General features: G+C 53.7%; 10 protein-coding genes across 10 annotated transcripts; 4 read left to right on the top strand and 6 right to left on the bottom strand.

Annotated features, from left to right (window-relative positions):
• Positions 1-339: 339 nt before the first annotated feature.
• Positions 340-966, bottom strand: M409DRAFT_18493 (uncharacterized protein; the record flags this gene model as incomplete). The annotated part of the gene is made up of 1 exon (XM_033804522.1): positions 340-966. The coding sequence occupies one exon, from the start codon at positions 964-966 to the stop codon at positions 340-342; it is 627 nt and encodes a 208-aa protein (XP_033672266.1).
• A 1,388-nt stretch (positions 967-2,354) lies between these two features.
• M409DRAFT_18492 (uncharacterized protein) lies at positions 2,355-4,322 on the top strand (the record flags this gene model as incomplete). Its single annotated transcript, XM_033804521.1, has 3 exons — positions 2,355-2,904; positions 3,604-3,914; positions 4,020-4,322. The coding sequence occupies 3 exons, from the start codon at positions 2,355-2,357 to the stop codon at positions 4,320-4,322; spliced, it is 1,164 nt and encodes a 387-aa protein (XP_033672265.1).
• Positions 4,323-5,482: 1,160 nt separating this feature from the next.
• M409DRAFT_50824 (iron reductase domain protein) lies at positions 5,483-7,008 on the top strand (the record flags this gene model as incomplete). Its single annotated transcript, XM_033811641.1, has 2 exons — positions 5,483-6,382; positions 6,433-7,008. 2 exons carry the CDS (start codon positions 5,483-5,485, stop codon positions 7,006-7,008), a joined length of 1,476 nt encoding a protein of 491 aa, XP_033672264.1.
• Positions 7,009-7,520: 512 nt separating this feature from the next.
• On the bottom strand, positions 7,521-9,545 carry M409DRAFT_18490 (uncharacterized protein; the record flags this gene model as incomplete). The annotated part of the gene is made up of 6 exons (XM_033804520.1): positions 7,521-7,715; positions 7,768-8,573; positions 8,626-8,698; positions 8,750-8,800; positions 8,851-9,436; positions 9,508-9,545. 6 exons carry the CDS (start codon positions 9,543-9,545, stop codon positions 7,521-7,523), a joined length of 1,749 nt encoding a protein of 582 aa, XP_033672263.1.
• A 570-nt stretch (positions 9,546-10,115) lies between these two features.
• Positions 10,116-11,317, top strand: M409DRAFT_35812 (uncharacterized protein; the record flags this gene model as incomplete). The annotated part of the gene is made up of 3 exons (XM_033810449.1): positions 10,116-10,173; positions 10,239-10,336; positions 10,391-11,317. 3 exons carry the CDS (start codon positions 10,116-10,118, stop codon positions 11,315-11,317), a joined length of 1,083 nt encoding a protein of 360 aa, XP_033672262.1.
• Positions 11,318-11,644: 327 nt separating this feature from the next.
• Positions 11,645-12,306, bottom strand: M409DRAFT_18488 (uncharacterized protein; the record flags this gene model as incomplete). Its single annotated transcript, XM_033804519.1, has 3 exons — positions 11,645-11,809; positions 11,866-12,075; positions 12,133-12,306. The coding sequence occupies 3 exons, from the start codon at positions 12,304-12,306 to the stop codon at positions 11,645-11,647; spliced, it is 549 nt and encodes a 182-aa protein (XP_033672261.1).
• A 552-nt stretch (positions 12,307-12,858) lies between these two features.
• On the bottom strand, positions 12,859-14,809 carry M409DRAFT_63682 (uncharacterized protein; the record flags this gene model as incomplete). Its single annotated transcript, XM_033815710.1, has 2 exons — positions 12,859-14,515; positions 14,565-14,809. 2 exons carry the CDS (start codon positions 14,807-14,809, stop codon positions 12,859-12,861), a joined length of 1,902 nt encoding a protein of 633 aa, XP_033672260.1.
• Positions 14,810-16,639: 1,830 nt separating this feature from the next.
• On the top strand, positions 16,640-17,155 carry M409DRAFT_18486 (uncharacterized protein; the record flags this gene model as incomplete). Its single annotated transcript, XM_033804518.1, has 1 exon — positions 16,640-17,155. One exon carries the CDS (start codon positions 16,640-16,642, stop codon positions 17,153-17,155), a length of 516 nt encoding a protein of 171 aa, XP_033672259.1.
• Positions 17,156-17,272: 117 nt separating this feature from the next.
• On the bottom strand, positions 17,273-17,881 carry M409DRAFT_50819 (uncharacterized protein; the record flags this gene model as incomplete). The annotated part of the gene is made up of 1 exon (XM_033811640.1): positions 17,273-17,881. One exon carries the CDS (start codon positions 17,879-17,881, stop codon positions 17,273-17,275), a length of 609 nt encoding a protein of 202 aa, XP_033672258.1.
• An 888-nt stretch (positions 17,882-18,769) lies between these two features.
• M409DRAFT_63681 (multicopper oxidase) lies at positions 18,770-20,248 on the bottom strand (the record flags this gene model as incomplete). The annotated part of the gene is made up of 1 exon (XM_033815709.1): positions 18,770-20,248. The coding sequence occupies one exon, from the start codon at positions 20,246-20,248 to the stop codon at positions 18,770-18,772; it is 1,479 nt and encodes a 492-aa protein (XP_033672257.1).
• Between the last annotated feature and the right edge of the window lie 5,620 nt (positions 20,249-25,868).

The following is a 25,868-nucleotide window of genomic DNA, read 5'->3' as shown; positions in this document are numbered from 1 at the left end:
GCTACTCCCTTTGTCAGGCAGTAGCGAACAAAGGGATCTGACACATGGTTTCCTCAAAGGAGAGCAACAATGAGCATGATGCTCAAAAACTCAAGACGCTGGTCGCACACCGATGTTGTTAGTGCTACGGGCAAAGGAGGGACCCGAACGTTGAAGTAGCTTAGACCGATGACAAATCAAACGGATGAGGGTGACTTGTTCAGATGAAATGGAAAATTTACGGTGTAGAAGGAAGAGCTCTCAATATCCAATAGGCTAAACACACTATCAACATTCGCTGACCTGCTCCATGTCTCCAACTATTGTGTCTCGCAACCCCCATGTGCCCAACTCTTTCATTTAGACCAAGCTCGAGGGACTCAACTGAAGGTGCGCACCCGACGTCTGCTGAATCTTTCTGAACTCTTCTGCAGCGTCTGGATGCCGGATATCGACCGTAACGACGAGCGGAGTCTCATAGCGCCATGCCTCATCATCCCACACGTACTCGAAGGCCACATCCGTGCCCTTCCTCGCTGGATCACGAATCCGATTCAGCCAGCGCTGAAGGTGCTTGCCGAAGTTGTGGGGGAACGGACGACGGAAGTCGAACTCGATTCTCATCATGCGGGTCGAGGCGTGGGTGTCCTTGGTGAGCTTCTCTACATCAGCGTCCGAGATGCGGTTGAGGTAGGCGATGACGGCGCCGAAGTCGAAGTTGCGGACCCGAGTGCGGATCACGGGAGCGTAGAGATCGAGGATCTTCATAAACTCCTCTTTGACCTGCTTGCTCACCCCAACGAGGCGGCAATCGGTCAGTAGATTCTTGTCTCTCGTGAAGCGCGAGAGGTGCGCAAGTGGCTCGCTCGCCAGCGCTTTCTCGTACACGACTTCGCGGAGCTCAGGAGGAAGGTCGAGGAAGCGGAAAGGCTTGTCCTGGGAAGATGAAGCGCCAGACGCGCCATTCGTGGTTGGTTGAATTGACATGGTGCGCTTGCGTGTGTGTCAGGGTGCTGTTTGTCTCGAGATGTGCTCGCGTTTGTGTACCGGCGCAAGTCCAGAAATTGCCAAGGTAATGTTGCAGCACGAAGACCGCTTCGAGGCGCCATGAGGGTTATATAGTTGGGAGTCAGGTGTCGTAGGCTTGAACACTGCGAGTGAAGGGTGTATAACGGCATTGTGCGGAAGATTTGAGCGCGAGCCAATGCGTATTCACCTCTTCCCGATTAGGAAGGAGCGGACAAGTAATCATAAAGCAGGGTATAAAAGGATGCATAGAGCTGGCGAACGAAGTCGTTGTGTGCAGTGAAGGTTTGAATCGCATGAGCCGATGTCAAAAAGTCGTAGGAGGAGAAGGCGCTGAGCGCACGCGCAGACTTTATGAAACCATCGAGCAAACGGAGCCAACCTCTTTGTCGAGACATTTTCGAAAAGGGACATGCGACAGTCTTGGGCCAAAACAAAAAAAAGGTGTTGACAGGTCTTTCCGTCGCGTCGCAAAAACGCGCTCGTCGCAAAAGATCGATGGCGACGTGTTGCAAAAGAAATGTCATCGATCGAATTGATGCAGGTGGAATTGACGCGGATCGAACTGGCGCCCTCCTCACATCAAACAGGCACCAGCAAACACAATCTCGAACACCACATCAAAAAGAAACTTAAAAAAAAATTTATACAAGGACGGGTATACCGCTCTTGTCCCCCTAGCCCCCTTACACAGAAACTGCGTCGCGATCGCAGGAGAAGACGGAAAGGGTACTCCATTCAGTATTTGATATGTCTTCTATTAAGTGCATTCAATCTCAGGAATCACCCCTAGTTATTGAAGCCTCGGTTATTGAGCCTCCCGCAACCGCCTTGCGTGCAGTGTCGCTTCGCCTGTTCCGTAGAACAGGCGGAATTGACCGAAGAGTTTTGAAAAGATATATGTAGGCTTGCGAGGTTTGGGCCGAAGTTGTGGCGTTTAGCGAGGTGCTAAGCGGGCTTGGCGGGATTTGGGGGAGTGAATGTTTTCGTGTCGGCTGGCTTGCTTGGTGACGGTGCGACGCACGATGGTTCTGCGACCTTCAAACCTGTTGGATCTTGTTGTGTCTCGCTCGTGCATCCTCAGCGTCGCGACACTGATTGCGAAATCTGCGAAATCCGTCGACACTTCGAAAGGACAGGACATACTTCTGGAACCATCTCTCAGACCGCATCAAAGCCGCAGACTCAGAGCACTGAAAGGAGCACAAAAATTAATTGCTGCAAGTCTCAGTCACATGTCCACGCAGAAGATTGAGTGAGGCTTCAGAGGTGCTCACCGCAACTGAAATAGCCCGTCCTCTCCTCATCGACACGCGGCACCAGTTCCTGTCCAGACTTGCCACTTCGACATGACATCCACCACAAGCTCGCAGCCACCACGGCGATCATATGTCTCCCTCTTCCACACCGCCTCCGTCGCCGTACCCTCATCCAGAAAGAAGAAAGAGCAACCCCAGCCGACGAAGGAAGATGATGGGCCGAAAAACACGAAGGACACCACGAAGAAGCCCTACAGGCTATTCGAACTGCCGGCGGAGCTGCGCCACACCATCTACGAATTGGCGCTCACGGATGAAACGCGTGTTCATCTCGTGTACTGGCCCGCGCACCTCCTGCGCACTGACCCCTTCATGACAGCCAAACCGGGTCCAGAGGCAGACCGGGCCAGGGAGGTCTTCAGCTCGGTTCACCCTTTGACCCAAGTCAACAAACAGATCCGCTCGGAAGCCCTGTCGATGGCGACCATGATGGCTCCAGTCCTCAAAGTCACCATTCGCGACTTCGACTTCACCCGCCTCATGTTCTTTTTCGATCACTTCCGACTCGAAGATCTCCAGATGTTCCGTCCACACGAGGATCCCTGGCCACGATTGACCGTGAAGTTGATTTCAGCAACAGGTACAATGTCTCGAGCCGCTCTGAGCATCCTGGTTTGCATGAGTGGGTCATGCTCGCGGCTGATAATGAAAGGAATGTCTATTGGCACGATTTTCTCTATTCTGTCCGTCAGCCCATCCACTTCACCATACCGACGACCGCACCATCGAAAGAAGCAAAAGAGTGCAAGCACCGTTACTATGAACAGCTCCGCATGGTTCGCGTAGGAGTGTATGAGGAGCCGATGGCGAAGCGGAAATGGAAGGCGACGATCGCGATACAGAGGCACCTGTCTTCACGAGACTGGGATGAGGCTCGGAGGTGGGGATGGCCTTTGCCACTTCGCTTCAAGAAGCGGTGATAGCCTGGAGTCCGGCATCTTCGTCATCTCTGCGCCAAAAGACAGCATGCTGGGAAGATTCGAGGTGGTTTTGGAGGTTGGACACCTTTGGACGGTGGGCTTTGGGGAGACTTCAAAGCCATTCGGCTAGATCAGCAAGCGTGCATGTTTCATGGGATCTTCCTCGATATACAGTCCAAGTTGCAGCGATGGGTATCCAACCTGTACGTGGACAGCCGTCAGCACTGACATCGTGATGAATATAAGCTACTAACAAGTGAATATACTCGACCACTTCACACTGGCAACATTGCCAGTGATCTGTCAGCGTTGTGTGTTATTCCCAACGCACGACACACAACGCCAACCTTCTCCATCAGCATTTCTAGATCATGAGAACGACTCAAACACCCTCGCCATCTTCACCTCTCGTGTCCGCAACGCCAAGATGAACACGCCACACCAACACACCACCGCCTCCGAGGACAGTAAGGAGTGTCTCCTGCTCAAGTTGCCCGCCGAGCTACGTAACACCATCTATCGGATGGCTATCGGTGCTAATCGGACTGTCCGCCTTCTCCAGAGGCCACAAAAAGTCCAGCAGAAGCAAAACCCAAAGCCAGGTCCTCTCCTCACGAATCTCACCACATTCTGTGCTCTGGCACAAGTCAACAGACAGATCCGTTCCGAGGTACTGCCTATGGCGCTCGTATCGGCAACCCATTTCAAGACCGCCGTCCAGGACTTCAAATAAAGCCACATCCTCGACTTCTTCACCAAACTACCAGATCGCCAGCACAAGGAGATGTTCACGAACAAGAAGGAGGGCGGAACGCCAAGATTCGTCGTCGAACTAGTATTCAGTTTTGAATACAACGACAAGGACCGCGAAGACCATCCCGGCTTCGATGCGTGGTTCACGCGACCGCATGGCGTCAGCCGTGCGTCTCAGGTCCTCTTCGACTACGCCCCAATGCAGCATCCTAAATTCAGGATGGTGTATGGAAATGTCGACGCATACGAGAAGAGCGGCATCAGAAACGTCCATGATTTCCGTCTACTGACTTCGAGGCTTGCTCTGGCTAGAAGTCGTCTTTGAGATGGCGAGTTGCGAGAGTTGATTTGGAGTTCGGCGTGACAATTGGGTGCGGCATCTGGCGTGAAGGTGTCTGAAAGCATGGTCTTGAAGAGTTGTAGTATGGCCAGGAGAGACCTGAGATTGGGAGTTCAGTTCGACGGAGCCAGATAGCTAATGCAGCCGTTCGTGAAAGTCGTTTAAATCAAAACAGCACTTTAGCATCCACATTCATTTAATGTAAGCATCGTGACTGTCGTGTGGCTACAGTTGCCAAAGTTTCGCTCTCTTCCAAGGTAAAGTGTCTCAGTCGTAAGTCGCGGATGTGAAGAATGATTGTACGCATTCAGCGTTCCAGCACACTCTCCGGGATTTCTTTTGGCCCCGGTTCCAGTAAGCATTCTGAAACACTGTGCTGTCGTGGGCTATCCAGAGAACAGGCTTGATGCAGCAACCGCATTTCGGCGTCCCGCTTGACGTGTTCTAAAGTGAGAAGTAAGTAAGAACGGGTGAAAGATGGGAGACTTGGAAGACGTGAGGTCGGAAAAGTCCTCATCTTCCCAACGGCGGCTTAGTCATTCACTCACTTCCCAAGCTTTACCGCACAGACCTCCTGTTCTCTTTTCACGAATCCAGAAGTTGCTCCAGACGGAAGAGGAGGAATTCAAAGGAGCACCAGAGCAGCGCTTGATGCTCCTGGCCCAGGGACACCTCGAATCTACGCAATCTGACTGCAGCATCAATTGCGGGCACCAAGTCTCGGGCATGCAACCACAACCAATCGATAGGCGCTGCAGGAATCCCGGACTGCAGGCCGACCTTGCCGAAGGGCGGCAAAGATTGGCCAAGGGCAGCGCTTATTGCATTTCAGCCCCTCTGCTGTCCGCTGCTGTCCAACCCACCGCTGCGCCTCGCTGGTTGTACAAGAAGTGGCGGCCGGTTCATGGCGTGACCTGCGTCCGCTTCTCTACCTATTTTCGACCTCATGACGAATCACTGCACGCCGCGCGGTAAGATCTGGAGTCGGCACTGAAGGCACTGTCTCCTACCTTTACCCTTGACTTCCGCGCCGCCGTGATCTTTCTTCACATCACCTCCATCTTCACGCCTCTCCGCCGCCACCGTTGAGCACATCTACGCCCGTCACTCCTCGGAATGCTGCGGGCCCAGCTAGAATCACCACGATGAGATCCTTGACTCTTATACTGGCCCTTTTAGGCCTCACTCTGGCAGCCGACCATGACCTGGAAATCGCGGCTGGTATCGACGATCAAGCCAAGGCAGCGTACTTTGTTCTATCCTCCGAGGGGTATGTCTTTGCGCTGAACGTGGCCGAGAATGGCGATGTGTTCTACCACATGAATGCGCCGGCCTCGCATTCATGGATGGGAGTCGGATTTGGAAGCAGCATGGAGAACGTGCGGATGCTCATTTCGTACATCGGCGAAGACGGCCATACTTTGATCAACTCATGCCGTATGTCGACCGGTCATACAGAACCCGAGTGGGAAGAGGACTGCCGCATCGACAATGTCTACACCGACAAGTACGCCCCATTCTCAAACACCCTCAGCCCGGACGGAATCATGATCGCACACGCAGTATGCCGAAACTGCTCCAGCTGGGCGACTGGGAGTATAGACATCAAGAACCAGCAGCAGCCTTTTATTTACGCCTTGGGGCCGAATGAGACATTGCATTCAAATCACCCGAACGCAAACCTCAGGCAACATTCAGTCTACGGAACTTTCAATCTAGACATGACTGTTGCGACCAATTACACCGGAACATATGGAAGAGTACCTGCGCCGCAAGATCCAGGGCTCCAAGTGGGAGACTCATTCTGGGCTTTCGCGAACTACTTCTCTAGCACCGCGTACAACACCGGAACATTGGACGAATGGGCACCCGTGGCACATGCAGTGTTCATGTGTCTCGCATTCCTTCTTATCTTCCCTCTCGGGGCCATTTCACTGCGACTCACACGAAGGGCTACTTTCCATGCGTTTGCACAAATGATCGGCACGGCTTTTGTGATTATCGGCCTTGGTCTAGGTGTTTATGCATCGAAGTTGTACAACAAGGTAAGTTATCTCACACATCCAAGAAACGGGCGTAGCTGACACTTTCGCAGTCGAAAAACTTCAACTCAGCTCACCAAGTCATCGGCCTGATCATATTCGCAGCTCTGTTCCTTCAAATTGGCCTAGGATTGAGCCACCATCTCATCTTCATGCGATCGGGAGTACCAACCATCATGGGCAAGATCCACCGCTTCTTCGGCATCTCCATCATCATCCTGGCCCTCATAAACGGAGGTCTGGGTTTCAACTTCGCCCAAGATGACCACGACAACGTCCCCTATGGCATCGTAGTAGCAGTCATGGCCGTCATTTTCGGCGTACTCACCTTCTTCGTCTGGAGCTACAGCCGAAAACACCTCTACAAGCCCGAGAAAGAAGGCTTCGCTCAGAATTACGGCGACGAGCCACCCGCTGAGTACGAAATGCAAGGCGGGACATACGTCCAAACACCCCGAACACCTTTCTTCCCCGGCACGCTGAAAAGCGACCCTCACGACCCGGAAGATTTCCGAAGCCATCTGATACGAAGTCAAACGGGCGGCAAGGAGAGTCTTTACACCGACACGCCCGCCTCAGATCGAGAGAACCCGTTCAAAGGAAAATGGGAAGCTGTGCCTCTTCGATGACCCTGAGAGGAAACCACGTGTGACGATTCTCCTTACTGCATGTCGAAGATGGTGTTGATGCTGCATAGCGAGCGGAGCTCTTGCATGGAAATGGCCGGGATATACAGCACGATACCTCACAATACGAAGAGCCAATGATACCCAAAGTTATTTTCAGATGGACTCTTCTCGTCTGGAGATCTGGTTCTGCAAGCGCTCTGTTGTATGTGAAGTTCCACATGGGCGCTTAGAGAGGATGGGTGGGTCTATACACGAAGATGGCGTCGAATCACGAAGCTCGAGTGGATGAGATGACTTCTTCTGCAATGCTTCTGCCCTCGATGCTTGATGATCGAAGCGCTTCTTCTATTGCTGCTAGCAGACGACCTATCTCAGATCCGACACAACAATGGTTATCATTGAAAACCTCCAGAAATGCCCTTACCGACAACCTACTTCTCGTCATCGTTATCGTCATCCATATTCTCATCAGATTCCTCCTCCGAAGTCAAGTCATCATCCTCATCCTCGTCCTAAGTATACCCATGATAATCTTCATAGTCCTCAAAATCATCATAGACATCATACTCATCATCCTCCGCCCAATCATTGCGAATCCCAGACCAAAACTGCTCGGGATGCTCGCTGCCTCGCAGACGGAAAGGTGGGACGCGGATCAGCATCACGGCACGAGAGTACCAGATGTCGATGCCGGGCTCGTTGCCGTACTGCTTTGATGTCAGTCGTCAACCAATACCGTTACAGGAGAAGAACTCTTACCGTCATATACGCCATCTGCGCCTCCTTGGACTGCTTCGCTCCCGCCTCGACATCCCCACCAGCGCGCCCCTGGGTCTTCTTCGGGAACGGATTGATCCACGTCACCATCCCCTCCGGCAAGGCATACCCAAAGCCCTCTCCGCCCTCCGGGTCCAGGTTGCCGCTGCCATTATTACACTCGTTGAAGCCGAGGAATTTGGATGCGAGACGATGGCTGGATTCGTCGTCGTAGCCCCAGTCTGTCGTGATGATGGGACCGAGCTTGCACCAGAGTCCTAAGGCGTGGGCGGTCTCGTATAAGGACATGTCGGCGCCTTTGAGCGAGCTGGGGAGGAAGTTGAGGTGCTTGTTTGTGTGGGCGTAGCTGTGGTTGAGCCAGATGGCGAGGACGCGGCCTGGGGTGGTCGAAGTTAGGATGATAGAGGTGAGTTGAGAGGGGATGGGGTACTTGCCGTGGCGAAGGAAGCCTGGAGACGCCAGAGCGGTCTTGAGAGTGTCGTACAGCGGGAGGTGCTTTGGCTCGAGAGCAGATGGAGAGCCGGCGAGATGGCCGAGGCCACCTTGGTTGATGGAGTCATCAAGGGTTATGAACACTTTGAGTACGCTGCACTTACGAGTGACGAAGAGGTTGTAGGTCAAGGTGATGCGATGGCCCGACGTAACCTCATACACCTCGTGCTCACAATCGCTGTAGAAGGCAGCCCACTTGATGGATGCTCCAGCCTTCTTACCATCTGCCTTGTTGACAGAAGAAGACCAGTCGAAGACCAGCTCCTTGTCAGCGTTGCGGACAGCCAGCTGGCCACCTACGAAAACACGTCAGGGATCCTGAGCGGAAAGCGAGCTTGTCGAACGTACCTTCGTGATCTACAGGCAAGGAAACGACGAGGCTGCCAATTTGAGTCTCGCTGCGTGGCGTGTCGACGTGGGCCTGAAACACATGAGCAAAAGTCGTCTGCTGAACTCTGTCGAAAGTACATACCTTGAACTTTCCACTCGGGGCGCTGTACACATTGAGCTTGTACAGCTCAGCCTGCAGGGCCATCAGACTCTGTTCTTTGAGAAACACCCCAACAGACTCACCTTGATGCTGCAGTGGTGCAGGTCCTGCTTGGTCTGCGGCACCAGGAGCTGCGATACAACATCGATGATGCCGGCTTCGTACGGGCAGAAGGTCGTCGCAAACGCAGACCTGTCGAGCTTGCCAGCTTTGCGATAGTCCTCGTCGTGAACCTCCTCGTTGCCACGTCCGAAGGAAGCAGGTTGGCATTCGTCGACGAGGGCGTTGAGCTCCCCCATGGAGGCGCTGTCTTGCGGGAGGCTCAGAACGACGCCCCTGCCGTTCTCGCCAAAGCGGATCTGGATGGCGTCAATAGCATTGCCAGCATCTTGTTGGTCGGCGACACCTTTCGTCTTGAACGGGACACATCCACCGCAAGCAAACGTGGCAGAGCGAGCGTGGGCCTTGACGGACGACTTGAGCTCCTTCAAGAACTTGAGCTCCGTTTGGGCATACTCGTTCTCCTTCTCATCACGCTGGCACTTCCGCTCGACTTTTGCGGCTTCTTTGGCGGCGGCACGGTCGGCTTTGGCTTGGGCTTTGTCTGCGGCCTTGTTCAGCTGGTCCTCGGTCGGGGGCAGTCGAGCTTGTTCCGCAATGTTGGAGGTTCTGGAGGGTGGATGAACGTTGGGTAAGAGGGAGTTTTGAGAGGAGAAGTTAGTGAGGGCAGGTGGTGTTACCTGAGCAGGCAGGGCAGGCAGACGCTTGCAAACGGCATGTTGCTACTTCAAACGGCGCGTCGTGATGAGCGGATATCCGCAGAATGCATCGCGGCTCTCAATAAGGCCGTGCAGTGCGTTTCCGTGTCTTCGTCCATCTCAGCCAGCAGTTGTCTGTTCACGATATCTGTATCATTTCCTTCTTGCATTTTGACGGTCCAAAAGACCGAGGCAACGAAAGTCCACGTAGTGACTCAACTTTGGCGACATACTCAGGCAGTGTATCAATTCGAAAGCGTACCCATAAACCCCCACCCACCTGCCCGAACCCGCATCGCCGAAGCGCAGACTATGCAACAAGAAGCATCCAGGATGAGGTATCGTGGACATATCCGTGTAACTTCACACTGTACCAAGTGCGTTAACTCTGCTTCACTTTGTGGCTGTCTGTGGTATTCTGTGGCCGAAAGGAGCGAAAGAGCTAATGCAGCCATGCTGATGCGTTGGCATTGATGTCGGCAGTGGATGTCGAGATCCACTCTGCTTCTGAACATGCCCATCAGCAATCTGCCGCTTCTATTTGTTACACAACATTGGTGGGTGTTGACAATCTACCAGCAATGGCTACGATGACAGAGACGATCCAGCTGTCACCGTTTCGCCATGTGCCGGAGACGAAGCATGAACGTAGGTGCACTCTTTGATGATCTTATCAGTTGTGCCATATCGAAACGTCTTCTGACATGTCTCAGTCGATTGGGCAGAGCTAGCAACTCTTGATCTTGCTGCATTCGATGAGCCTGGTGGCAAGGCAAGGCTCGCAAAGCAACTGCATCACGCTGTTCAGAACGTAGGTCAGTGAAGTGCTCAAAACCCTTCATCAACATACATACTTACCTGCAAGCCAACAGGATTCTTCTACATCACCAACACCGGCCTGACCCAAGAGCAAATCGACCGTCAATTCGCCATCGGCAAGTCGTTCTTCGATTCGCCCCACGACGACAAGATCAAGCATCGAGCCGACCTCGAACACGGCAACAACTTTGGCTACACACCGCTTGGCATCCGCGAGATCAGCCCGGGAGCGTTCAACAACTGGGAAGTCCTGAACCTTCCCAAGTTCACTCCAGCTTACGAGGCAGACCGGCCGCAGCCCGGCATCATTGCGGCGCATCGACAGGAGGTGGAGCACTTTGCCCGACATATCCATGATCACATTGTGAAGAAGCTTCTAATCCTCTGTGCAATCATGCTGGAAGTGCCAGAAGACTACTTCGTGCAGACACATCGGTACGACGAGCGATCCAACTGCCATCTGCGGTATATGAAATACCATGCCGCCAACTCGCCTCAGAGTTCAAGGCTGGACGGGACTTGGTTCAAAGGTCACACTGACTTCGGATCCTTGACGCTCGTCTTTCGCCAGCCTGTCGCTGCACTCCAGGTGCTCTCGAGAGATGGCAGCTGGAAATGGGTCAAGTCCATGCCGGGCAGCATCACAGTCAATATTGGCGACACGCTCGAGTTGGTGACGAAGGGCTTTCTACCAAGTAGCATTCACCGGGTCGTTGCTCCACCGCCGGATCAGCGCGATGTTGACCGTCTTTGCCTCATGTACTTCGTTCGGCCTGAGGATCAAATGGAGCTGAAATCTGTCAGTAGTCCGGTTTTGGAGAAGTCAGCGCTGCAGGCTCAACCAGGTCTCGACGCAGGTTTCACCGCGGCTGAGTGGGTGAAGGCGCGGGTGTTGAGCGGGAGAGGGAAAGTCCAAAGCGAACAGAAGCAGGAGGAAGTCTTGCCTGGTATGCAGATCAAGTACCATGTCTGAGCTACGCGATTCAAAAGTCTTGCTTTTGAGTGATTCGTGAGAAAGGTCATACCGTTGTTCACGCGATTCCCCTAACTGCGAGCCAGAGGTCAGCGAAGAACGTTCTTTTGGGGCCCACACAACCACCCAGGCCTCGGAGAGAATAAGGACTCGGTTTTGAGAAGTCTTCAAGAGCGTTATGATAGTGGATAAGATGTCCTCAGAATCGGGAGACCTGTGCCTGTATTTTCACCGCCCATTCAGGTCTTGAGGCACAATCAGATGGCCATGTCACTCATGGAGATACTGATTCTCGCCTGAGGTTTCTCGAATCTCCTCAACAGCCTCTCACTGCTCATCAGCCCAATACTCCTGCCCAACGCTGCGACATGCAGATCCCGTAACGCAGTAGAAGTCCCCAGCCCCCGAGTTGTCATTGGTCGGCGATGTGTAGGTGATGTCCTTTTCATCACATCCAGTGCAGGTATCGCAAAGGGACCTTCGAACAGTGTACTATCACGCCTATCAGTTCGCAGAGCCGCATCGACAGAAGATTCTTCATGACTGACCTCCTTGAAGCGTTTGCCAAACCACACGCAGCCTGTCTCGCCACTGTCGACGTCACATTCGTAATTCGTCCCGGTCGTCCAGGACATCTGAACTTCGAAGCCGGCGGAAGCGAACTCGGTCTGAACACTGGCCGACCATGTGAAGGAGTATCCTTCCTGGACGCTGTACCCCGCGGTGCAGGATGTAGCGGCGCCGCAGCTGATGTTGTCCTGTAGACATGACTTGATCAGCATAACATGTCCGCGGTAAGTCTGTTCGTTACTGACGGTCAGCTGCCGATGCTTGTATCGGTCTCTTTCCGACAGCGTCTCTTCGCGATCCGAGAAAATGCATTGTGCACAGCCGGTGCACTGTCTCTCAGACAGCGTGTTGTTGGGATCTGTAGGGAACCCGAGCGAGAGGGGAAGGCACGCAGCGATGAGACTCAGATAGAAGCGCATTTTGCCGACTTGAAGGCGAGTCTGAACAACGATCGAAGTGAACGGGACTTTGAAGGGAGGTGATGATGACAAGAACCTCTGTCGGCTCTTGATTAGCTTTTATATCTTTGAGAATCAAATTACCAGCAGTCGTAGCTTCCAGTGTGCAACGGAAGGCTGTGTTCTTTGAAGGCGGCCTCCTTATGATCCAATTCTGTCGGGAGCTGATCTTGAAACATTTCAGGCGAAGCCATGTGCGACTCTTGGCCTGGGCCGGTGTAGATATGCAGTTGTCGTACGCATACACTGCGCCCGTAAAGGCATTGTGATGCCTTTGGAAGATTTCCAGATAGCTGTTGGACGTCAAAAGTGTCCGAAATGGCGAAGCATCTTCAAACAATGATAACAGCAGAAAGCATAGTCCAGCGGGACACTCGAGCACACCAGCCTTGGTGAGAGGTTCGCGGCTCGCCGGGGTCACACAATCCAAGGCTGAAGGATCAGTCTGTATCAGCGTTCGATTCTCCCCAGGGCTAATTGAGGATTGTGCGACAGGCCTCGCGTCAGTCTTCCTCATGGGAGAATATCTCTTGGCGGCTGCTCCTGTCCGACTTGCAGAAGACTGGATGTGCTGCTGTGTCTCCCATGCTCAGCAGATCTCCTCATCTCGACACTGGAGCTGGGCAGTAATGTCCCAGGCCCGCATCCGAGAATGGGGCCATTCCGGTCTCTCAGTAACCTTTCTCTGCATTTCTGTTGAGCCAGACCAAGCTTTGAGATCCCTTCTGATGCGCTCGCTCCATAGGCCAGAAGATGCATCGGCTCCATGAGTTCCCACGATGGATCCGTGAGCCCTTCCGCGTCTCCCTTTCGATCTCTTCTTCGCACCACAGATGACGCTCGCAGCCAGCGCCAGGCCTGCAAGATGGTGCATAGTAAGATCAAACAGGCCATACACAACGCGAGGATCGTAACATCTTTGATCTCGACCACTACTACATACCGATGTTCGTATGTTTTGTGGCTGATGGGAGTGCTTCCAGCGATGTCCGGGTTGGTCGCGCTCCACGCAGTCAAAACAATGGCCACGATCTGGGACAGAATATACTCAAGCGGTGACATGTCGAAGGCCACCATACGATCATAATCTGGACCAGATTTGGCCAGGTAATCCGTATTGAGAAGTTTGCTGTACCCGTCGCCGACGTTGTTTGACTGCGTAGCTTTCTCGAAAGCATAGTCGAGCCATCCCATGGGGTTCTTCTTGCCGTTTTCTCGACAAGTTTGGTTGGTGGCATTAGCACTCATGACACCGCCATTGAGCGTAAAGTTGACCCATTTCCAGGAGTACGTCTGGTCATTGTAAGGTGCATCGCAGAGCGCGGTGAACTGTGTCTCGTTGTAGGTCTCGTTCGTGTACGGTGCTGGGTTGCCAGTGGTCAACCGTGACAGAATATCGGCGTAAAGACCCGATCCCGTTAATACCGTGAGAGAGGTGTCTTCAGGCTTCTTGCTACGGGAAACAACCATGGTCCCGTTGTTCTGGCTCGTCACCACATAAGTCTGGTTGTAATCTGTGTCTGGGTTGATGCTGATCTCATACATGTCCAATGTGATTCCGAGATAGGTGTCTGGGCGTGAAGTGATGTATGTGTATTTCGCTCTGCTGTCATCGTCAACAGGCGCGCAGGTCACAAGGTTCGGTTTCAAAACAGGCAGACAGTATTGAGCCTCCTCGTTGCCAAACTTGCTTGATAATGTTTGATTGGCGAAATGCTTCATGGCGTCAACGGGCAAAGCTTGAGTTCCATCTGGTCCAGAAAATGTAACGTTGCCAAACGTGAACGGGGTATGTGTGATGAGCTGCGATGTCAAGGCACTGGATGCCAGCCCGTATGTGCAATTTGCGGCCGTCAAAGACTCTCTGCAGGCATCTGGGAATTCCGGTATGTCGATGCCCAGAGTCAAGTTGACATTAGAGGTGTTGTTCGAGTATGGCATCAATCGTGCATCAATCACAAAGATCAGAGACAGCACCCAAGACATGGTGCTGAATGCCGCTATTGCGATAGCGCAAGGCCCAGAGACCCTCCAGAGAGGTCCATTATGCCAGGACAGTCCAATCAGGCCAATAACATCTTTCCTCGACACTCCTGAGCGGGTCTCCAGTCGGGCGAATGTGAGAGTCCCCTCCTTGAATTCAGCTGAGGCTTCGACATTGTTGGTGATTCTAAGATGATGTCAGTTTCGCTGAGAAGCCACTGAGATGAAAGACTTACGAGAGACAATGCGAGAAAATCACCGAAACCAACAATGCCACCGCAATGACAACGAAATTGACATATTGCTGCGTTGTTTTCAACGAGTATGTCGCTGGTATAGACCACGGTGAATAGGAAAACACCGGAAACAGAGCTACCGTAGTCGCAGCAAGCAGTATAGAGAGGATATGAGTAGAGCCATCGTACCAGAAGCGATGATCTCGGGGCGTGCTTGACTTCTGGAGCGGAGTATAGGAGCTCATGGGAGCAAGGCGGCTCTGCGATGGGTGTCACGTTACCAGCAGAGTGTGATATCGCAGTCCTTCTCCCGATAGGTGATTTGCTCGACTGAGAATAGATGCAAGGCATAAGTACCAGACAGGGTGGCGGCCTCGCTCAGCTCGAAGGATCGAAAACATCCTAAATAGAAGCTGAGCGTATGCCACTTCGGTTATGGCCAAATCGCTAGCCCTTGTCGTGGGGGCCAACATGGTGCACCAATACATTTCGAACAAGCTGATGGAAGCTGAGCGGCAGAGCTATGTTAATTACTGCAAAGTAGGTTGCAAGTTGGATTGCATAATAGCATGTGATCTTGTCGCTGCATGCATCGGGTGGCGAGCCGGACTTCTGGGGCTGAGAACGCGAGTATTGCGACATTGACTCCCACCTATCTGGAGCAAAATTGAAGTGAATGTACTAGCATCAATACTCGCGTCTCGTGTGATGGAGGTATAAGACTCTGAGACGGCCTGACGCTGCCATCTCGACGAATGTTCCAGTTCCGCATGTCCTGGTCATCTCATTCCTCAAGTGTGTGCTGGCAAGGCTGAAGCTGAGAGGAGTTCTGTCTCCAACAAATGGTTCGTGATCAAGCGACATGCTGTGTCACGATGTAATGATGCGATACTCGATGAAGGGTGAAGTGTTCAAAGAAGTAGAGGACGTCCCTGAGGGCATGGTCTGTGCACGCTCGAAGAAGACTAGCCTTTCCAACCTCCTCCTTTTGCTCCTGATTTCTCCTTCTTCTCTCACCACTACTCCTTTTCTTGATCCCATCGACATCGTCCACAGTAGCACTCAGGAGCTGGTTATCGTCAATCCAAAGCTTTGCTTATCACGTCGCACTTGACGTCGTCCATACCAAGCCAAGACGCCAACACAGTGCACAGCCACCTCGCCATGCAAGACACTGCCACATGTCGTCAGGTAATCTATCAGAGAGGGCTACGCGAGCCTCCACAAGAGATACCAAGAGACCAACTGCAATATTGAGCGAATCAACGTCTTGTGGCGTCACCGCAACACCCACTTCACTGCCCGGATACGATGACTGCTCTCGGACTTCTTGAGGCCTTTTCTGCCTTGTAAGGCGGCGATGTTTGTAAGTGTCCCTGTTTGGTCTCGAGACAAAGGAAGTCGTAGTCCCAAAATCTTCTCGTTCTTTGTTCAAAGTACTTCGCATTCCGAGGCATCCACGCATTGCTCAAGCATTCCCGCGCTCTTTTGTACCGAGCCGACGAACAGTCGAAATCATTCTTCACGAGTCTCGGCGGAAAGCCCTAAGTCCAGAAAATGGGCATCATGGCAGATTCGAAAGACATTGTCGTAGAGACATCGAGTCTGTCACAATGCTCTACAAAGGTCGATTCTCAGCAAGGGGAAGGCAAAGCAGCCTCGTCTTCCGCGAACCCATGCAAGAAGCGAAGCATCTTCAAGCGAGAAGAGAAAAAGCCAATTCCAGAATGGAAGCTCGAACAGGAGAGGAAGTTCAAAGAGTGGAATAAATCTATGTAAGTCCTGTACTCTCGACCCATGGATGAATCCTGCCCTAAGACGAGTTGCTGCAGGGACAAGCAGCGAAGCACTGTCGGCTTTTTTACCGACTTCTACAAACCCAGAGAGGGAAAGAACAAAAGTTTCTGGGTTTGGTGGATGTAGAAACAGATCCGATATGCTGTCTACGAACGGGGCGGATTTCGCGAAGCAAGCCGAGATGCGTCATTTGAAACCTCAACGAAAGGCGAGGTCATTCATGATTCTTCATTATTATCTCTTTCAAACGCCATCTTACCAGGCGCTTCACAGAAACGATGGGATCAGCACCACCCAAGCCGCAAATCTACTGCCATACAATCGACCGCAACAACTCCACCGAAGAAGCCATCGCCAGCTTCTTCGCCCTCGGCCAAGAAGTGTTCAGCAAGTTCGAACGCGGCAATCCACCATCGAGCCACCTCTCAACATGGGGAAACTACATCCAAATTGAAGACGCCATGGTTGCCTACACCACACAGGAGCCCGAACCAAATCCATCGAAAGCACTAGGCCTCTTCTTCTCCCTCCCACGCACTCACTCTCAGGTCGGATATGAGTTACCACACATATGGATTGCAGCCGTTAAGGAACCATATCGGGGTCTCGGTATGTTTCCCATCCTCATGAACCGAGTCAAGCAACACGCCCGCGAGTGCGGTCATAGGGAGATGACAGTCTGCACATACCCCGAGCGGATGGAGAAGATGTACAGACTCCTACGCCAGGACGGATGGGACGAGATCGGCAGAACAGAAAACGGCGCCAAAGTCGTCATGAAGCTCGCATTGTAGAAATACTCACAACCCACTACATCGCCGCCTTCTCCTCCCCCTTCTCCTCCGGAAACTGCAACGCCAACTCCTCATCCACCAACGCCCTCCTCACGCCCTCCAACCTCTCCACATTCCTCACCACCCCCGCAAACCTCTCAACCTCCCCTTCTCAAGCTGCAAATTCCCCATCCACCGCCAAATCACATGCAAGAAGAAATCCACCACCGTCACGCCCTCCCCCACCGCGTGCTCGCCCTCAACACTCTCCTCAATCCTCTCAAGACACCCCATCACCTTCTCCAGCACCTTCCTCTTCACCCCCTCATACGCCCCCTCCTCATCGGAGAATCTATACGGTCTTAAATACCCCCCAACACCCTGCCCATGCAACACCCCCGACAACCACGCCATCCACTCGAGCACCTTCGCCTTCTCCCACTCGCTGCGCCCCAGCATCCCCCTCTCCGGCCTCAAACTCGCGATGTAGGTCAAAACCGCCGGGTTCTCTGTCAGAGTCTTCCCGTCGACGACGAGCGCGGGCACGAGGCCCATGTGGTGGATATTCTGCTTGTACCATTCGTGTGTGAATGTTTCGTCCGCGGAGGTGAAGAGGCCGGTGGTTGGGGTGCGGGTCATGCGGATGCGTGTGAAGGGGAGGGAGAGTTCGATCAGCAGGGCGTGGGCGGCGAAGGCGCAGGTGCCGTTTAGTTGGTAGAGGGTTAGGGAGGGTGTTGGTGAGGGCATGTTTGTGATGTTTGAGTTGGACTTGGTTGGAGGTTGTATTGGGATTATGGCGAGTTGATCGTGTGGTCTTCTTGTCTTACAATTTTGCAATCCCACGCCCTTTATATACACAACCTCTCTATTTACTTCTACTCCGTCCGCACATGTGACACGAATCCCCATCACACTCGAATCTACTTCAGCTCCAGCCCTAGCCACCACTCAGCCTGGATCCAGCTACCCTTGCGAGCCGACAAAAGTATTCAATCCGCCAGCAAATAGGGCACTTACTCAGCCAGAATGGCAGGTAGACAAGAGAATACGGCGACGGCGACGGACACGTATAGCCCTCACACTTCTTTTCCGGTGCCGCTTCGAAGCTGCGCGGATGTAATAGGTATCGATTGATGGCGTATCCCCGAGGCGGTAGGTGAACACCACGACAAGGACATGATAGAGTCGATGATATGAAGATCGAAGGAATGATAACATGAATGGGGTGAGAAACAGCGGTAGAATTCTCCCACTGCTCTATCTATCCTTCGCAGCCCGATCCATTCAGGGTGCTACTCTTCACTGTACACAATGAGCATAATGCATTACACTTTAAACAAAACCACATCTCTTCTTTCTGTGGCAAGAACGACGACCACCAGATCGAACAAAGATCTCTTCCAAGTTGGAGTTGATCGGATATAGAAGATGAAATGTCCAGCCGTCTTGTTCTGCCAGTCGGTCATTCATAAAAACAAAGGTTTTCAGTCCCGTGGGTCCCGTTAGAGATAGTTGATGGAAAAACACACACAGCAGCGCCGACGCTCGCATAAAGCCATCCATTACGAATACGTTTTGGGTCTTGTTGGGTATCTGAGAGAGAAAGCAATTTCGAAAAACGCTTCCTTCCCTCTTTTACACGCCAGAATCATCAACGACAATGTCGAACTTCTTGGTGTACTCGTGCCACTTGGAGCACGTCCCATCGAGCTGACAGCTGTTCTTGACCGTCTTCTTAATCTCGTCCTGCGCCTCGATGATCTGCAGCGCGAAGCCCATGGACGTGTGCCAGCCGATGTGGCAGTGCATGAGCCAGACACCCGGGTTGTCCGTCTCGAACGCGAGCACCAAGTGCCCGCCCGTGCCGCCGACGGGGTCCCATGGCATGAGCGCGACGTCGCGACGGGGCGGGTTGACGGTGTTGAGGGTGACGTCGCTGTTGTAGAGACCCTTGCCTTGGGCGAGGACGAGGAAGTCGTGCCCGTGCAAGTGGATGGGGTGAGGGAGCGGGATGGGCGAGTCGATGATGACGTAGACCCATTCTTTGAGCTTGGGGACTGTGATGGCGAGGTCGCCCGAGTAGGTGGGGATGGAGCCGTTGTTGACGATGTTGGTGAGGGTTGGGTCGCCCCATTGCGATTGGAAGGTGGTGCCGGAGAGGGTCCACTTGAAGAGGTTGGGGACGCCGCCGTTGGCGCCGATGACGACGGTCTTCTCGATTGTTTGGTCGGCGGAGGCGCCTGCGGTGAGAGGGACGCGAGGTACAAGCTTCTCGTAGGGTTCGTCGATACATTCGGCGGTGTAGTTGTAGGCAGTCGACGTTGGTGGGCCGTATGAGGCACCGACGTAGCTGACGATACCCTTGATGTTGTCGGCGTAGGTGATGGCGGCGCAGAGGTTCTGGTTATCAGAGCGCATCCAGTAGTTGTCAATGGGTTGATCAGCCTTGAAGAGGAGATCGTAGCGCTGGCCGATGTTGATGTTGACGATGGTGGTCTCGTAGGGAATGATTGGGACAAAGTCCATAGCGAAGACCTTGAACTTGTGACCGTCGATGTAGAACTTGAAAGTGGACTGAATGGCGGTGTTGACAAGACGCAGGCGGTAGGTCTTACCCTGGATGACAGTCATCTTGAATCGTTGACCAGTAGCGTTGGCGGCGCCATCGACACCCCAGACGTTCACACCGTTGATGAGACCAGTGTCGAGCGTTCGTGGGCCATGGTCTGGCGCGGGACCGACGGTCTGAGCAGATTGATACATTGAGTCAGCAGTGGCGTGCGACCAATCCTGAACAACGATCATCTGCTCGTCGTCGTAGACCTCGTCAGTTGGGCCATGGATGACCATTGGACCGAAAACACCCTCGTAGGTCTGCAGGGCAAAGTGAGAGTGGTACCAGGACGTGCCGTAGTTGCTGGCCTTGAAGGTGTAGGTAAAAGAGTCACCAGGGGCGACAGCGCACTGGGTGATGGATGGGACACCGTCCATTTCGTTGGTGTAGTTCTGACGAATGCCGTGGAAATGGAGCGAAGTGCCGTTGTTCTGCATTGAGTTCTTGAGGTGAACGATGATAGTGTCACCCCAGTTCGCCTCAATCTTGGGTCCGGGCATCTGGCCGTTGATGACGAGGCCGACACGCGAGATACCATCAGGGGCGACAGTCTGGTTTGTGATCTCGAAGTAGTACTCGACAGTACGGCAAGTCTTGGGCATCACCTCGTAGGAGTTGTCGTCGATCGTGTAACCGCAGAACTTGTCCAAGCCGGGCTGGCCTTGGCAAGGAATGCAGAGATGGTCGAGCAGGCTCGGGGTTGGCTTGGTGCATGCAGAGCTGGTGGTCGAGGTGTGGTAAGACGATGGAGCAGTGCCCGAGCTGCCTGGAGCGGAAGTAGTGGTGTTGCCAGCAGGGAAGCTCTGCGATGGCGTGTGGGTTGGAATGAAGCCGCTGCTTCCAGGAGCAGAAGTTGTGGCGTTGGCATTTGGCAGAGTCAAAGAAGGCGTGTGAGTTGGGATCCAGCCGCTGCTGCCCGGAGTTGAAATCGTGGTGTTGATGTTGGGCAGGCTCAACGATGGAGTGTGAGTCGGGATCCAGCCACTGCTTCCTGGCCATGAAGATGTAGCGTTGATGTCGGGCAGACTTACAGATGGCGTGTGGGTTGGAATCCATCCACTGCTACCTGGCAACGAGATCGTCGTGTTGATACCTGGCAAGCTCAGCGAAGGCGTACGGGTAGGGATGATGCCACCAGTGCGAGTCGCCGAGGTGGTGGTGTTGCTCGCCGTAGACGACTCGGACCAAGTCGACGATCCTGTTGGATGGATGCTGTGGGAGCCAGTTCCAGTGGGCAACCAGGTGCTATGCGACTCCGAGCCCGTGGGCTGAACGCGGTGCGAGCTGGATGGTGCACTGCCTGAAGGCGATCCACCGCCGATGCTAGTGCCTGAAGTCGATCCGCTGGTCCAGGAAGAGTGACCTGGCGCAGTGCCAGATGGATGGGCTGATCCAGTCTCAGAGGACGAGCCGCCTTCAGTCGTTGTTGGGTACCATGCGCCAGTGCTCGACTTGGAGCTGCCGGGTCCGATTGGGATGGCGCCAGTTGAGGAAGAAGTCTCGGAACAAGAGGTGGAAGTCGTAGCTGGAACAGTGTAAGAGAACAAGGTCGTGCCCCATGTTACGGTACTCCAGATGGTAGAATCTCCGCCGCTGGGAGTAGATGCTGAAGATGCAGTAGAAACGACAATGGTTGAAGTGTAGACAGAAGTAACCGTGGAAGTGGTCTGGTAAGTCTTCGTGGTCAAAGAGCCGCCGTGGGAGTAGGTCGTGGTTGCTGGGCAGACGGTCGTGTACTTGGTGGTGTACTCAGTGAGGGTGGTCTTGCCGCTGCCCTCGGACTTGGATGGGCTGTAGCCAGCTGGTCCAGTGGGCTGCTCAAGAGTCACTGTCGAGGTGTACACCGACGTCACGGTCGAGGTGGCCTCGTACGTCTTGGTGAGCGTGGTCTCGCCATGTGCCTCAATGCTTGTTGCTGGGTACGCAGTAACGTAGATGGTGGTGACCTCCTTGAGAGTGGTAGATGGGTAAGCCTCTCCGCCACCAATCGAGGTTGGCTTGCTTGGAGAAGATCCTCCAGGGCTAGCCGGGTGCTCCAACGTGCATGTCGACTTGTAGACGGATGTCACAGTCGACGTGGTTTGGTATGTCCGGGTGATGGTGGTGTGGTCCTGAACTGCCGTCGTCGTTGCTGGGCATACAGTAGTATAAATAGTCGTCACATCTTTGACGGTGGTGGTTGGGTATGCGCCAGGGCCGTTGGGCGATCCCTCACCCTTGGAAGGGTATGCGGTAATCGTTGAGGTGTACACATCCGTGATGGTCGAATAGGTCCAGTACGTCGAAAGCGAAGTTGAACCACCGACTGCGTGAGTCTCCGTTGCCGGGCAGTATGTAGTGTAAATCGTGGTTACCTCTGTCACCGTGGTGCTTGGGTAGGAGCCTGCGCCGGTCGCGGTTGGTCCATAAGATGTCGAGTTGCCACTGAAAGAATATGCGTAGGATGAAGGCGCCGAAGGGCTGGTCGAAGAAGAGGTCTCGAGGCTGGAAGATGCCTCGGACTTGTGGTACGGTGAAGGCTTCTGATAGTAATGTGGCGCTGCCTGCTCTGGCTGGTAACTTGGGTACTCTTTGGCATGATTGTTAATGAAGTCGCTCCAGCGACGCCCCGGCGCTGCCAAGGCAGTGCTGGCCAGGGCGGCCAACGACCAGAACGCGGTCCTCATCGTCCAGGAACAAAAAACGAAGGCAGCGAACGACTAAACGAATAGCGATCGTCTGGGAAGAAATAAAATGTACGTAGCAACAACTCAGGCTCTTAACGAGTGAAGCCTGGTGCTAAGAAAGAAGAGACAGAATGTCCAACGGTTCGAGTGTTGAAGAAGATCGTACAGAAGAGACACTAACGAGGGATAGAACCGACTTATCTGTACGCAGGCGCGCCTTGGGTCGAGAGCAAGACAGCTGGTCCGTTCATGGCGAAAGCGCCTGGTCAGTGGTGATGGTGCCCCCTAGAGCGCATCCTGTTGTGGCCGTGATAGACGAGGTTGGACTCCACTGCCATGTGCTTGACCAGTGCGCCGAGCGCAGCATGCCTGATCAAGGCAAGAATCGGTACGAATGCTAGCGTGTCGCCGTGTGGTCGAGTGAGGTTGAGCGCCGCAGGATGCCACAGATTGGCTTTGGATTGGCGCCACCTCCCGTCTGGCTCAGCTGCCAGGCAAGGCTAGTTCCCGCCGTGGTTTTGAGCCTCCTGTTTCTAGAGTCCCATTCGGGAGATGATCAGGACCTCCGTCTCCCGTAAAGATGCACTTTGGCGCACGCCGGTTCTTCGCCGCCTCCTGGAGAGTATTGGAGGACCCTCTGTTCGGGCTGAACATGGGCGTCTTCACCCTGACTCGGCCAGGTACAACCACATTCTTCCAACCACGTTCCATGACGCCCCGAATAAAAGGATTGCTATTGCGGCTGGTTCTGCGACTGACAGCCGGTGACAGCTGCAACAACGTGGAACATGGGAGTTGTTCTGCGATGGTGGCCGCCATGTCCTGCCCTTTCGCAAACCAGGCAAGAAGTGGTAGATTGTCATTTCCACCCTTTGACGCCGTCAACGTCGCGGGCGTGCCGCCCGCTTTCAGCAACGCCTCAGTGTGCCGAGTCGCGTGCTGGAGCGGCCGACGTTTACAACGCACCAGATCAGCACATGTCGATGCTACATAGAAGAAGCAGCTGAAGAAGCGGAGGATCTGTCCCAATCTCCAATCCTTGCGTGCATCGTGGCCCATGTTGTGCGAGATGGCGGAGGCGCCAGGCTTAGCGACGTGATTTCTTCGGTCAACAGAGGCGCCAACAACAAATGGATGACTGATGATTGGGGTGAAGAGGCCCAAAAACAGAACAGAGGAGAAAGTACGAGAGGGCGGGATATCGTAGGGGTGGTTTGTTCTGATTGGACGACTGCGCTCGCTTCTCCTAGCTCTCCCGTCGCTCAAGCCTTTCTGGGCCGGCACCTTGACGGCACGCCTCCCGCGCCCTGGGAACTCTGCTGCGCGTTGGCAACTTCCACCAGACGTTGCACAGAAGACGACCGCAGAGTCCAACGCAGAAGACGGCTGTTGAGACCGGAAGTTTCTGGACGAGTCTACAAATCCAGCCCAAGCCTCCCGTCATCTCCATCATGTCTCTCGCAGAATCAACTCCAACAACAGTCCTCGACGAAGCACTGGAGATTGTTTCGAGGCGCTACTGGAGTACACCAACAAACACTCGCGAAGAATTGCCAGCAGTGTTCGGACTCGCTCTGTGCATGCTTCAATGGACTGGCGTATGCTCTGATGATACTCAAAGACTGTGGAAATCACCTCTCACCTGATCAAGAAGCCGTGTTCCAACATGAAGCCCTCCACAGCGTCAATCGCAACGACCTAGACGCTGGCCGTCGAACATGTCCACACCGGACGGCCACTTCGCGCCGGCCTGAATGGTATAGCGATTGCCCAGGTTTCAACACACATCCGCCAATGGCCGTCGTATCAGCCCTATCTCAATCAATCGATCAATCAACAATGCCTGCTGAAGATGTGAAATGGTGATGACATATCACTTTGCAATCCCAAATACCCGTCACGGACGGCTGTCGGCATCCCAACCAACAAGGCCCTCCCATGTCCACGATGCACGTCCGAGGAGGCTTAAAAAATAAACTTCAGGCCGGGGTGTTGCACGCGCGATGGCGCTAGACTTGGCTGCCGCATCTAATTTCGCTTCACGACAGGCCAACTGGAGGAGGCTCCGGACTTCTGTGCATTTTGCTTCTGTCACTTTTCACCACACAGACCTGTCGTTGACGCAGAGAATTTCTCCGTCTGCAAGCGACGCTCCTGGAGGATGACTCGGTGCCGAGAACGTGGCCTGAAGGGGTAATCATACCTCTGCTCGTTCTGGCTGTGGCGACTTCTCCTGTACGAGTTGAGATGAAAGGATGCACTTGCTCGTCTCGTCTGCAAGCCTCAGGTCACTGAGAGGAAAGATGTAGGCGCTATACACCAAGAATAATGTGATACCAAGAGACGACAGTGAAAAGAGACGAAAGTGAACAAGCACCAGCACTTCACCACAAATCCCGCAAACCCGACCAACACGCCGCTCTTCACCGGAGAAATTTGCACTCCAATACTTTCCACCACCGTTAGGCCACCTCCAACGGCTCCCCGAATGCCGAAGTTCGCTGCTTTCGCGTCACGGCCCAGATCCACCAGCACAGCAAACAGCCCAGGCTCGTTTCTCGTAACTTTTCCCTCGCGCACGCCGCGGCTGCTGGCCAATATACTAGGTTGGTCACGGTCCATCGAGGATGTGAGACATAACAACGGGCGACACGAGGCATGATGACTGCCACGTTGCGTGTCGAAACGGCGAAGGCGAGTTCTTCGTTTGTCGCTGACGATGATCTGTTGATCGAAGAGAACGTCGGCCTGGACGGTTCTTGCTGGACGGGCTCTTTACGAGAGGTAGGGTTTGGGTTCTGCGGGATCCGAATGTGAAGAGCGGGAAGTGTCCTCGCTTTTTTCCAACTGCCTTCCACGTTGTGCTGTGCTCAGTTGCCTGCCTCACCAAAGGAAAGATGTACGTGCCTCCCACATTCATCCATGGCACCTGAGAATGCAGACGACTCTTCCAGCAGCCATCATTCCTGTAAGGAGACAGAGCCGACGCTTCCACAATTCCTCTGACTGCTCGACCTTATCGGTTGTCAACAACGAATCGAGCCTTCAACTTTGATCGATACTTGCGACTCTTCCTTCCAGTCACCCTTGCTCGTCAAAGCCTACAGGAGAAGACGTAGCCAGCTATTCGGCCATCTCGGAAGGAGCAAAAGAACACAAGAGGTACGGCAGGCGGTCTACGAGCGGGGCGATGTGATGCGCTCTGCGAACTTCGTCTGATCGGGCAGACATTCTGCATCTGCCTTCGATCCTTGGGCTTTACCCATCTTCCCGACGTACCTCTGGACAATGAGATAGCCGGAACGAGCTCAATCCGTCGATCAGCGAAGGCCTGATATTATTATACCAAGACCTGGAGGAAGGTAAGTCGCACCCAAGTGACGTGGTCCAAGCGCTCAACGAAGCATCATTCGTTCGTTCCCCAGCGGTGTACCGGCAATGTCCTTGTTCTTCG

Source organism: Zasmidium cellare (genome assembly GCF_010093935.1).
Source record: "Zasmidium cellare ATCC 36951 unplaced genomic scaffold M409scaffold_5, whole genome shotgun sequence".
NCBI classification, from domain to species: domain Eukaryota; kingdom Fungi; phylum Ascomycota; class Dothideomycetes; order Mycosphaerellales; family Mycosphaerellaceae; genus Zasmidium; species Zasmidium cellare.
The sequence above is the reverse complement of the archived record's forward strand: the minus strand, read 5'-3'. Positions and strand labels throughout refer to the sequence as shown.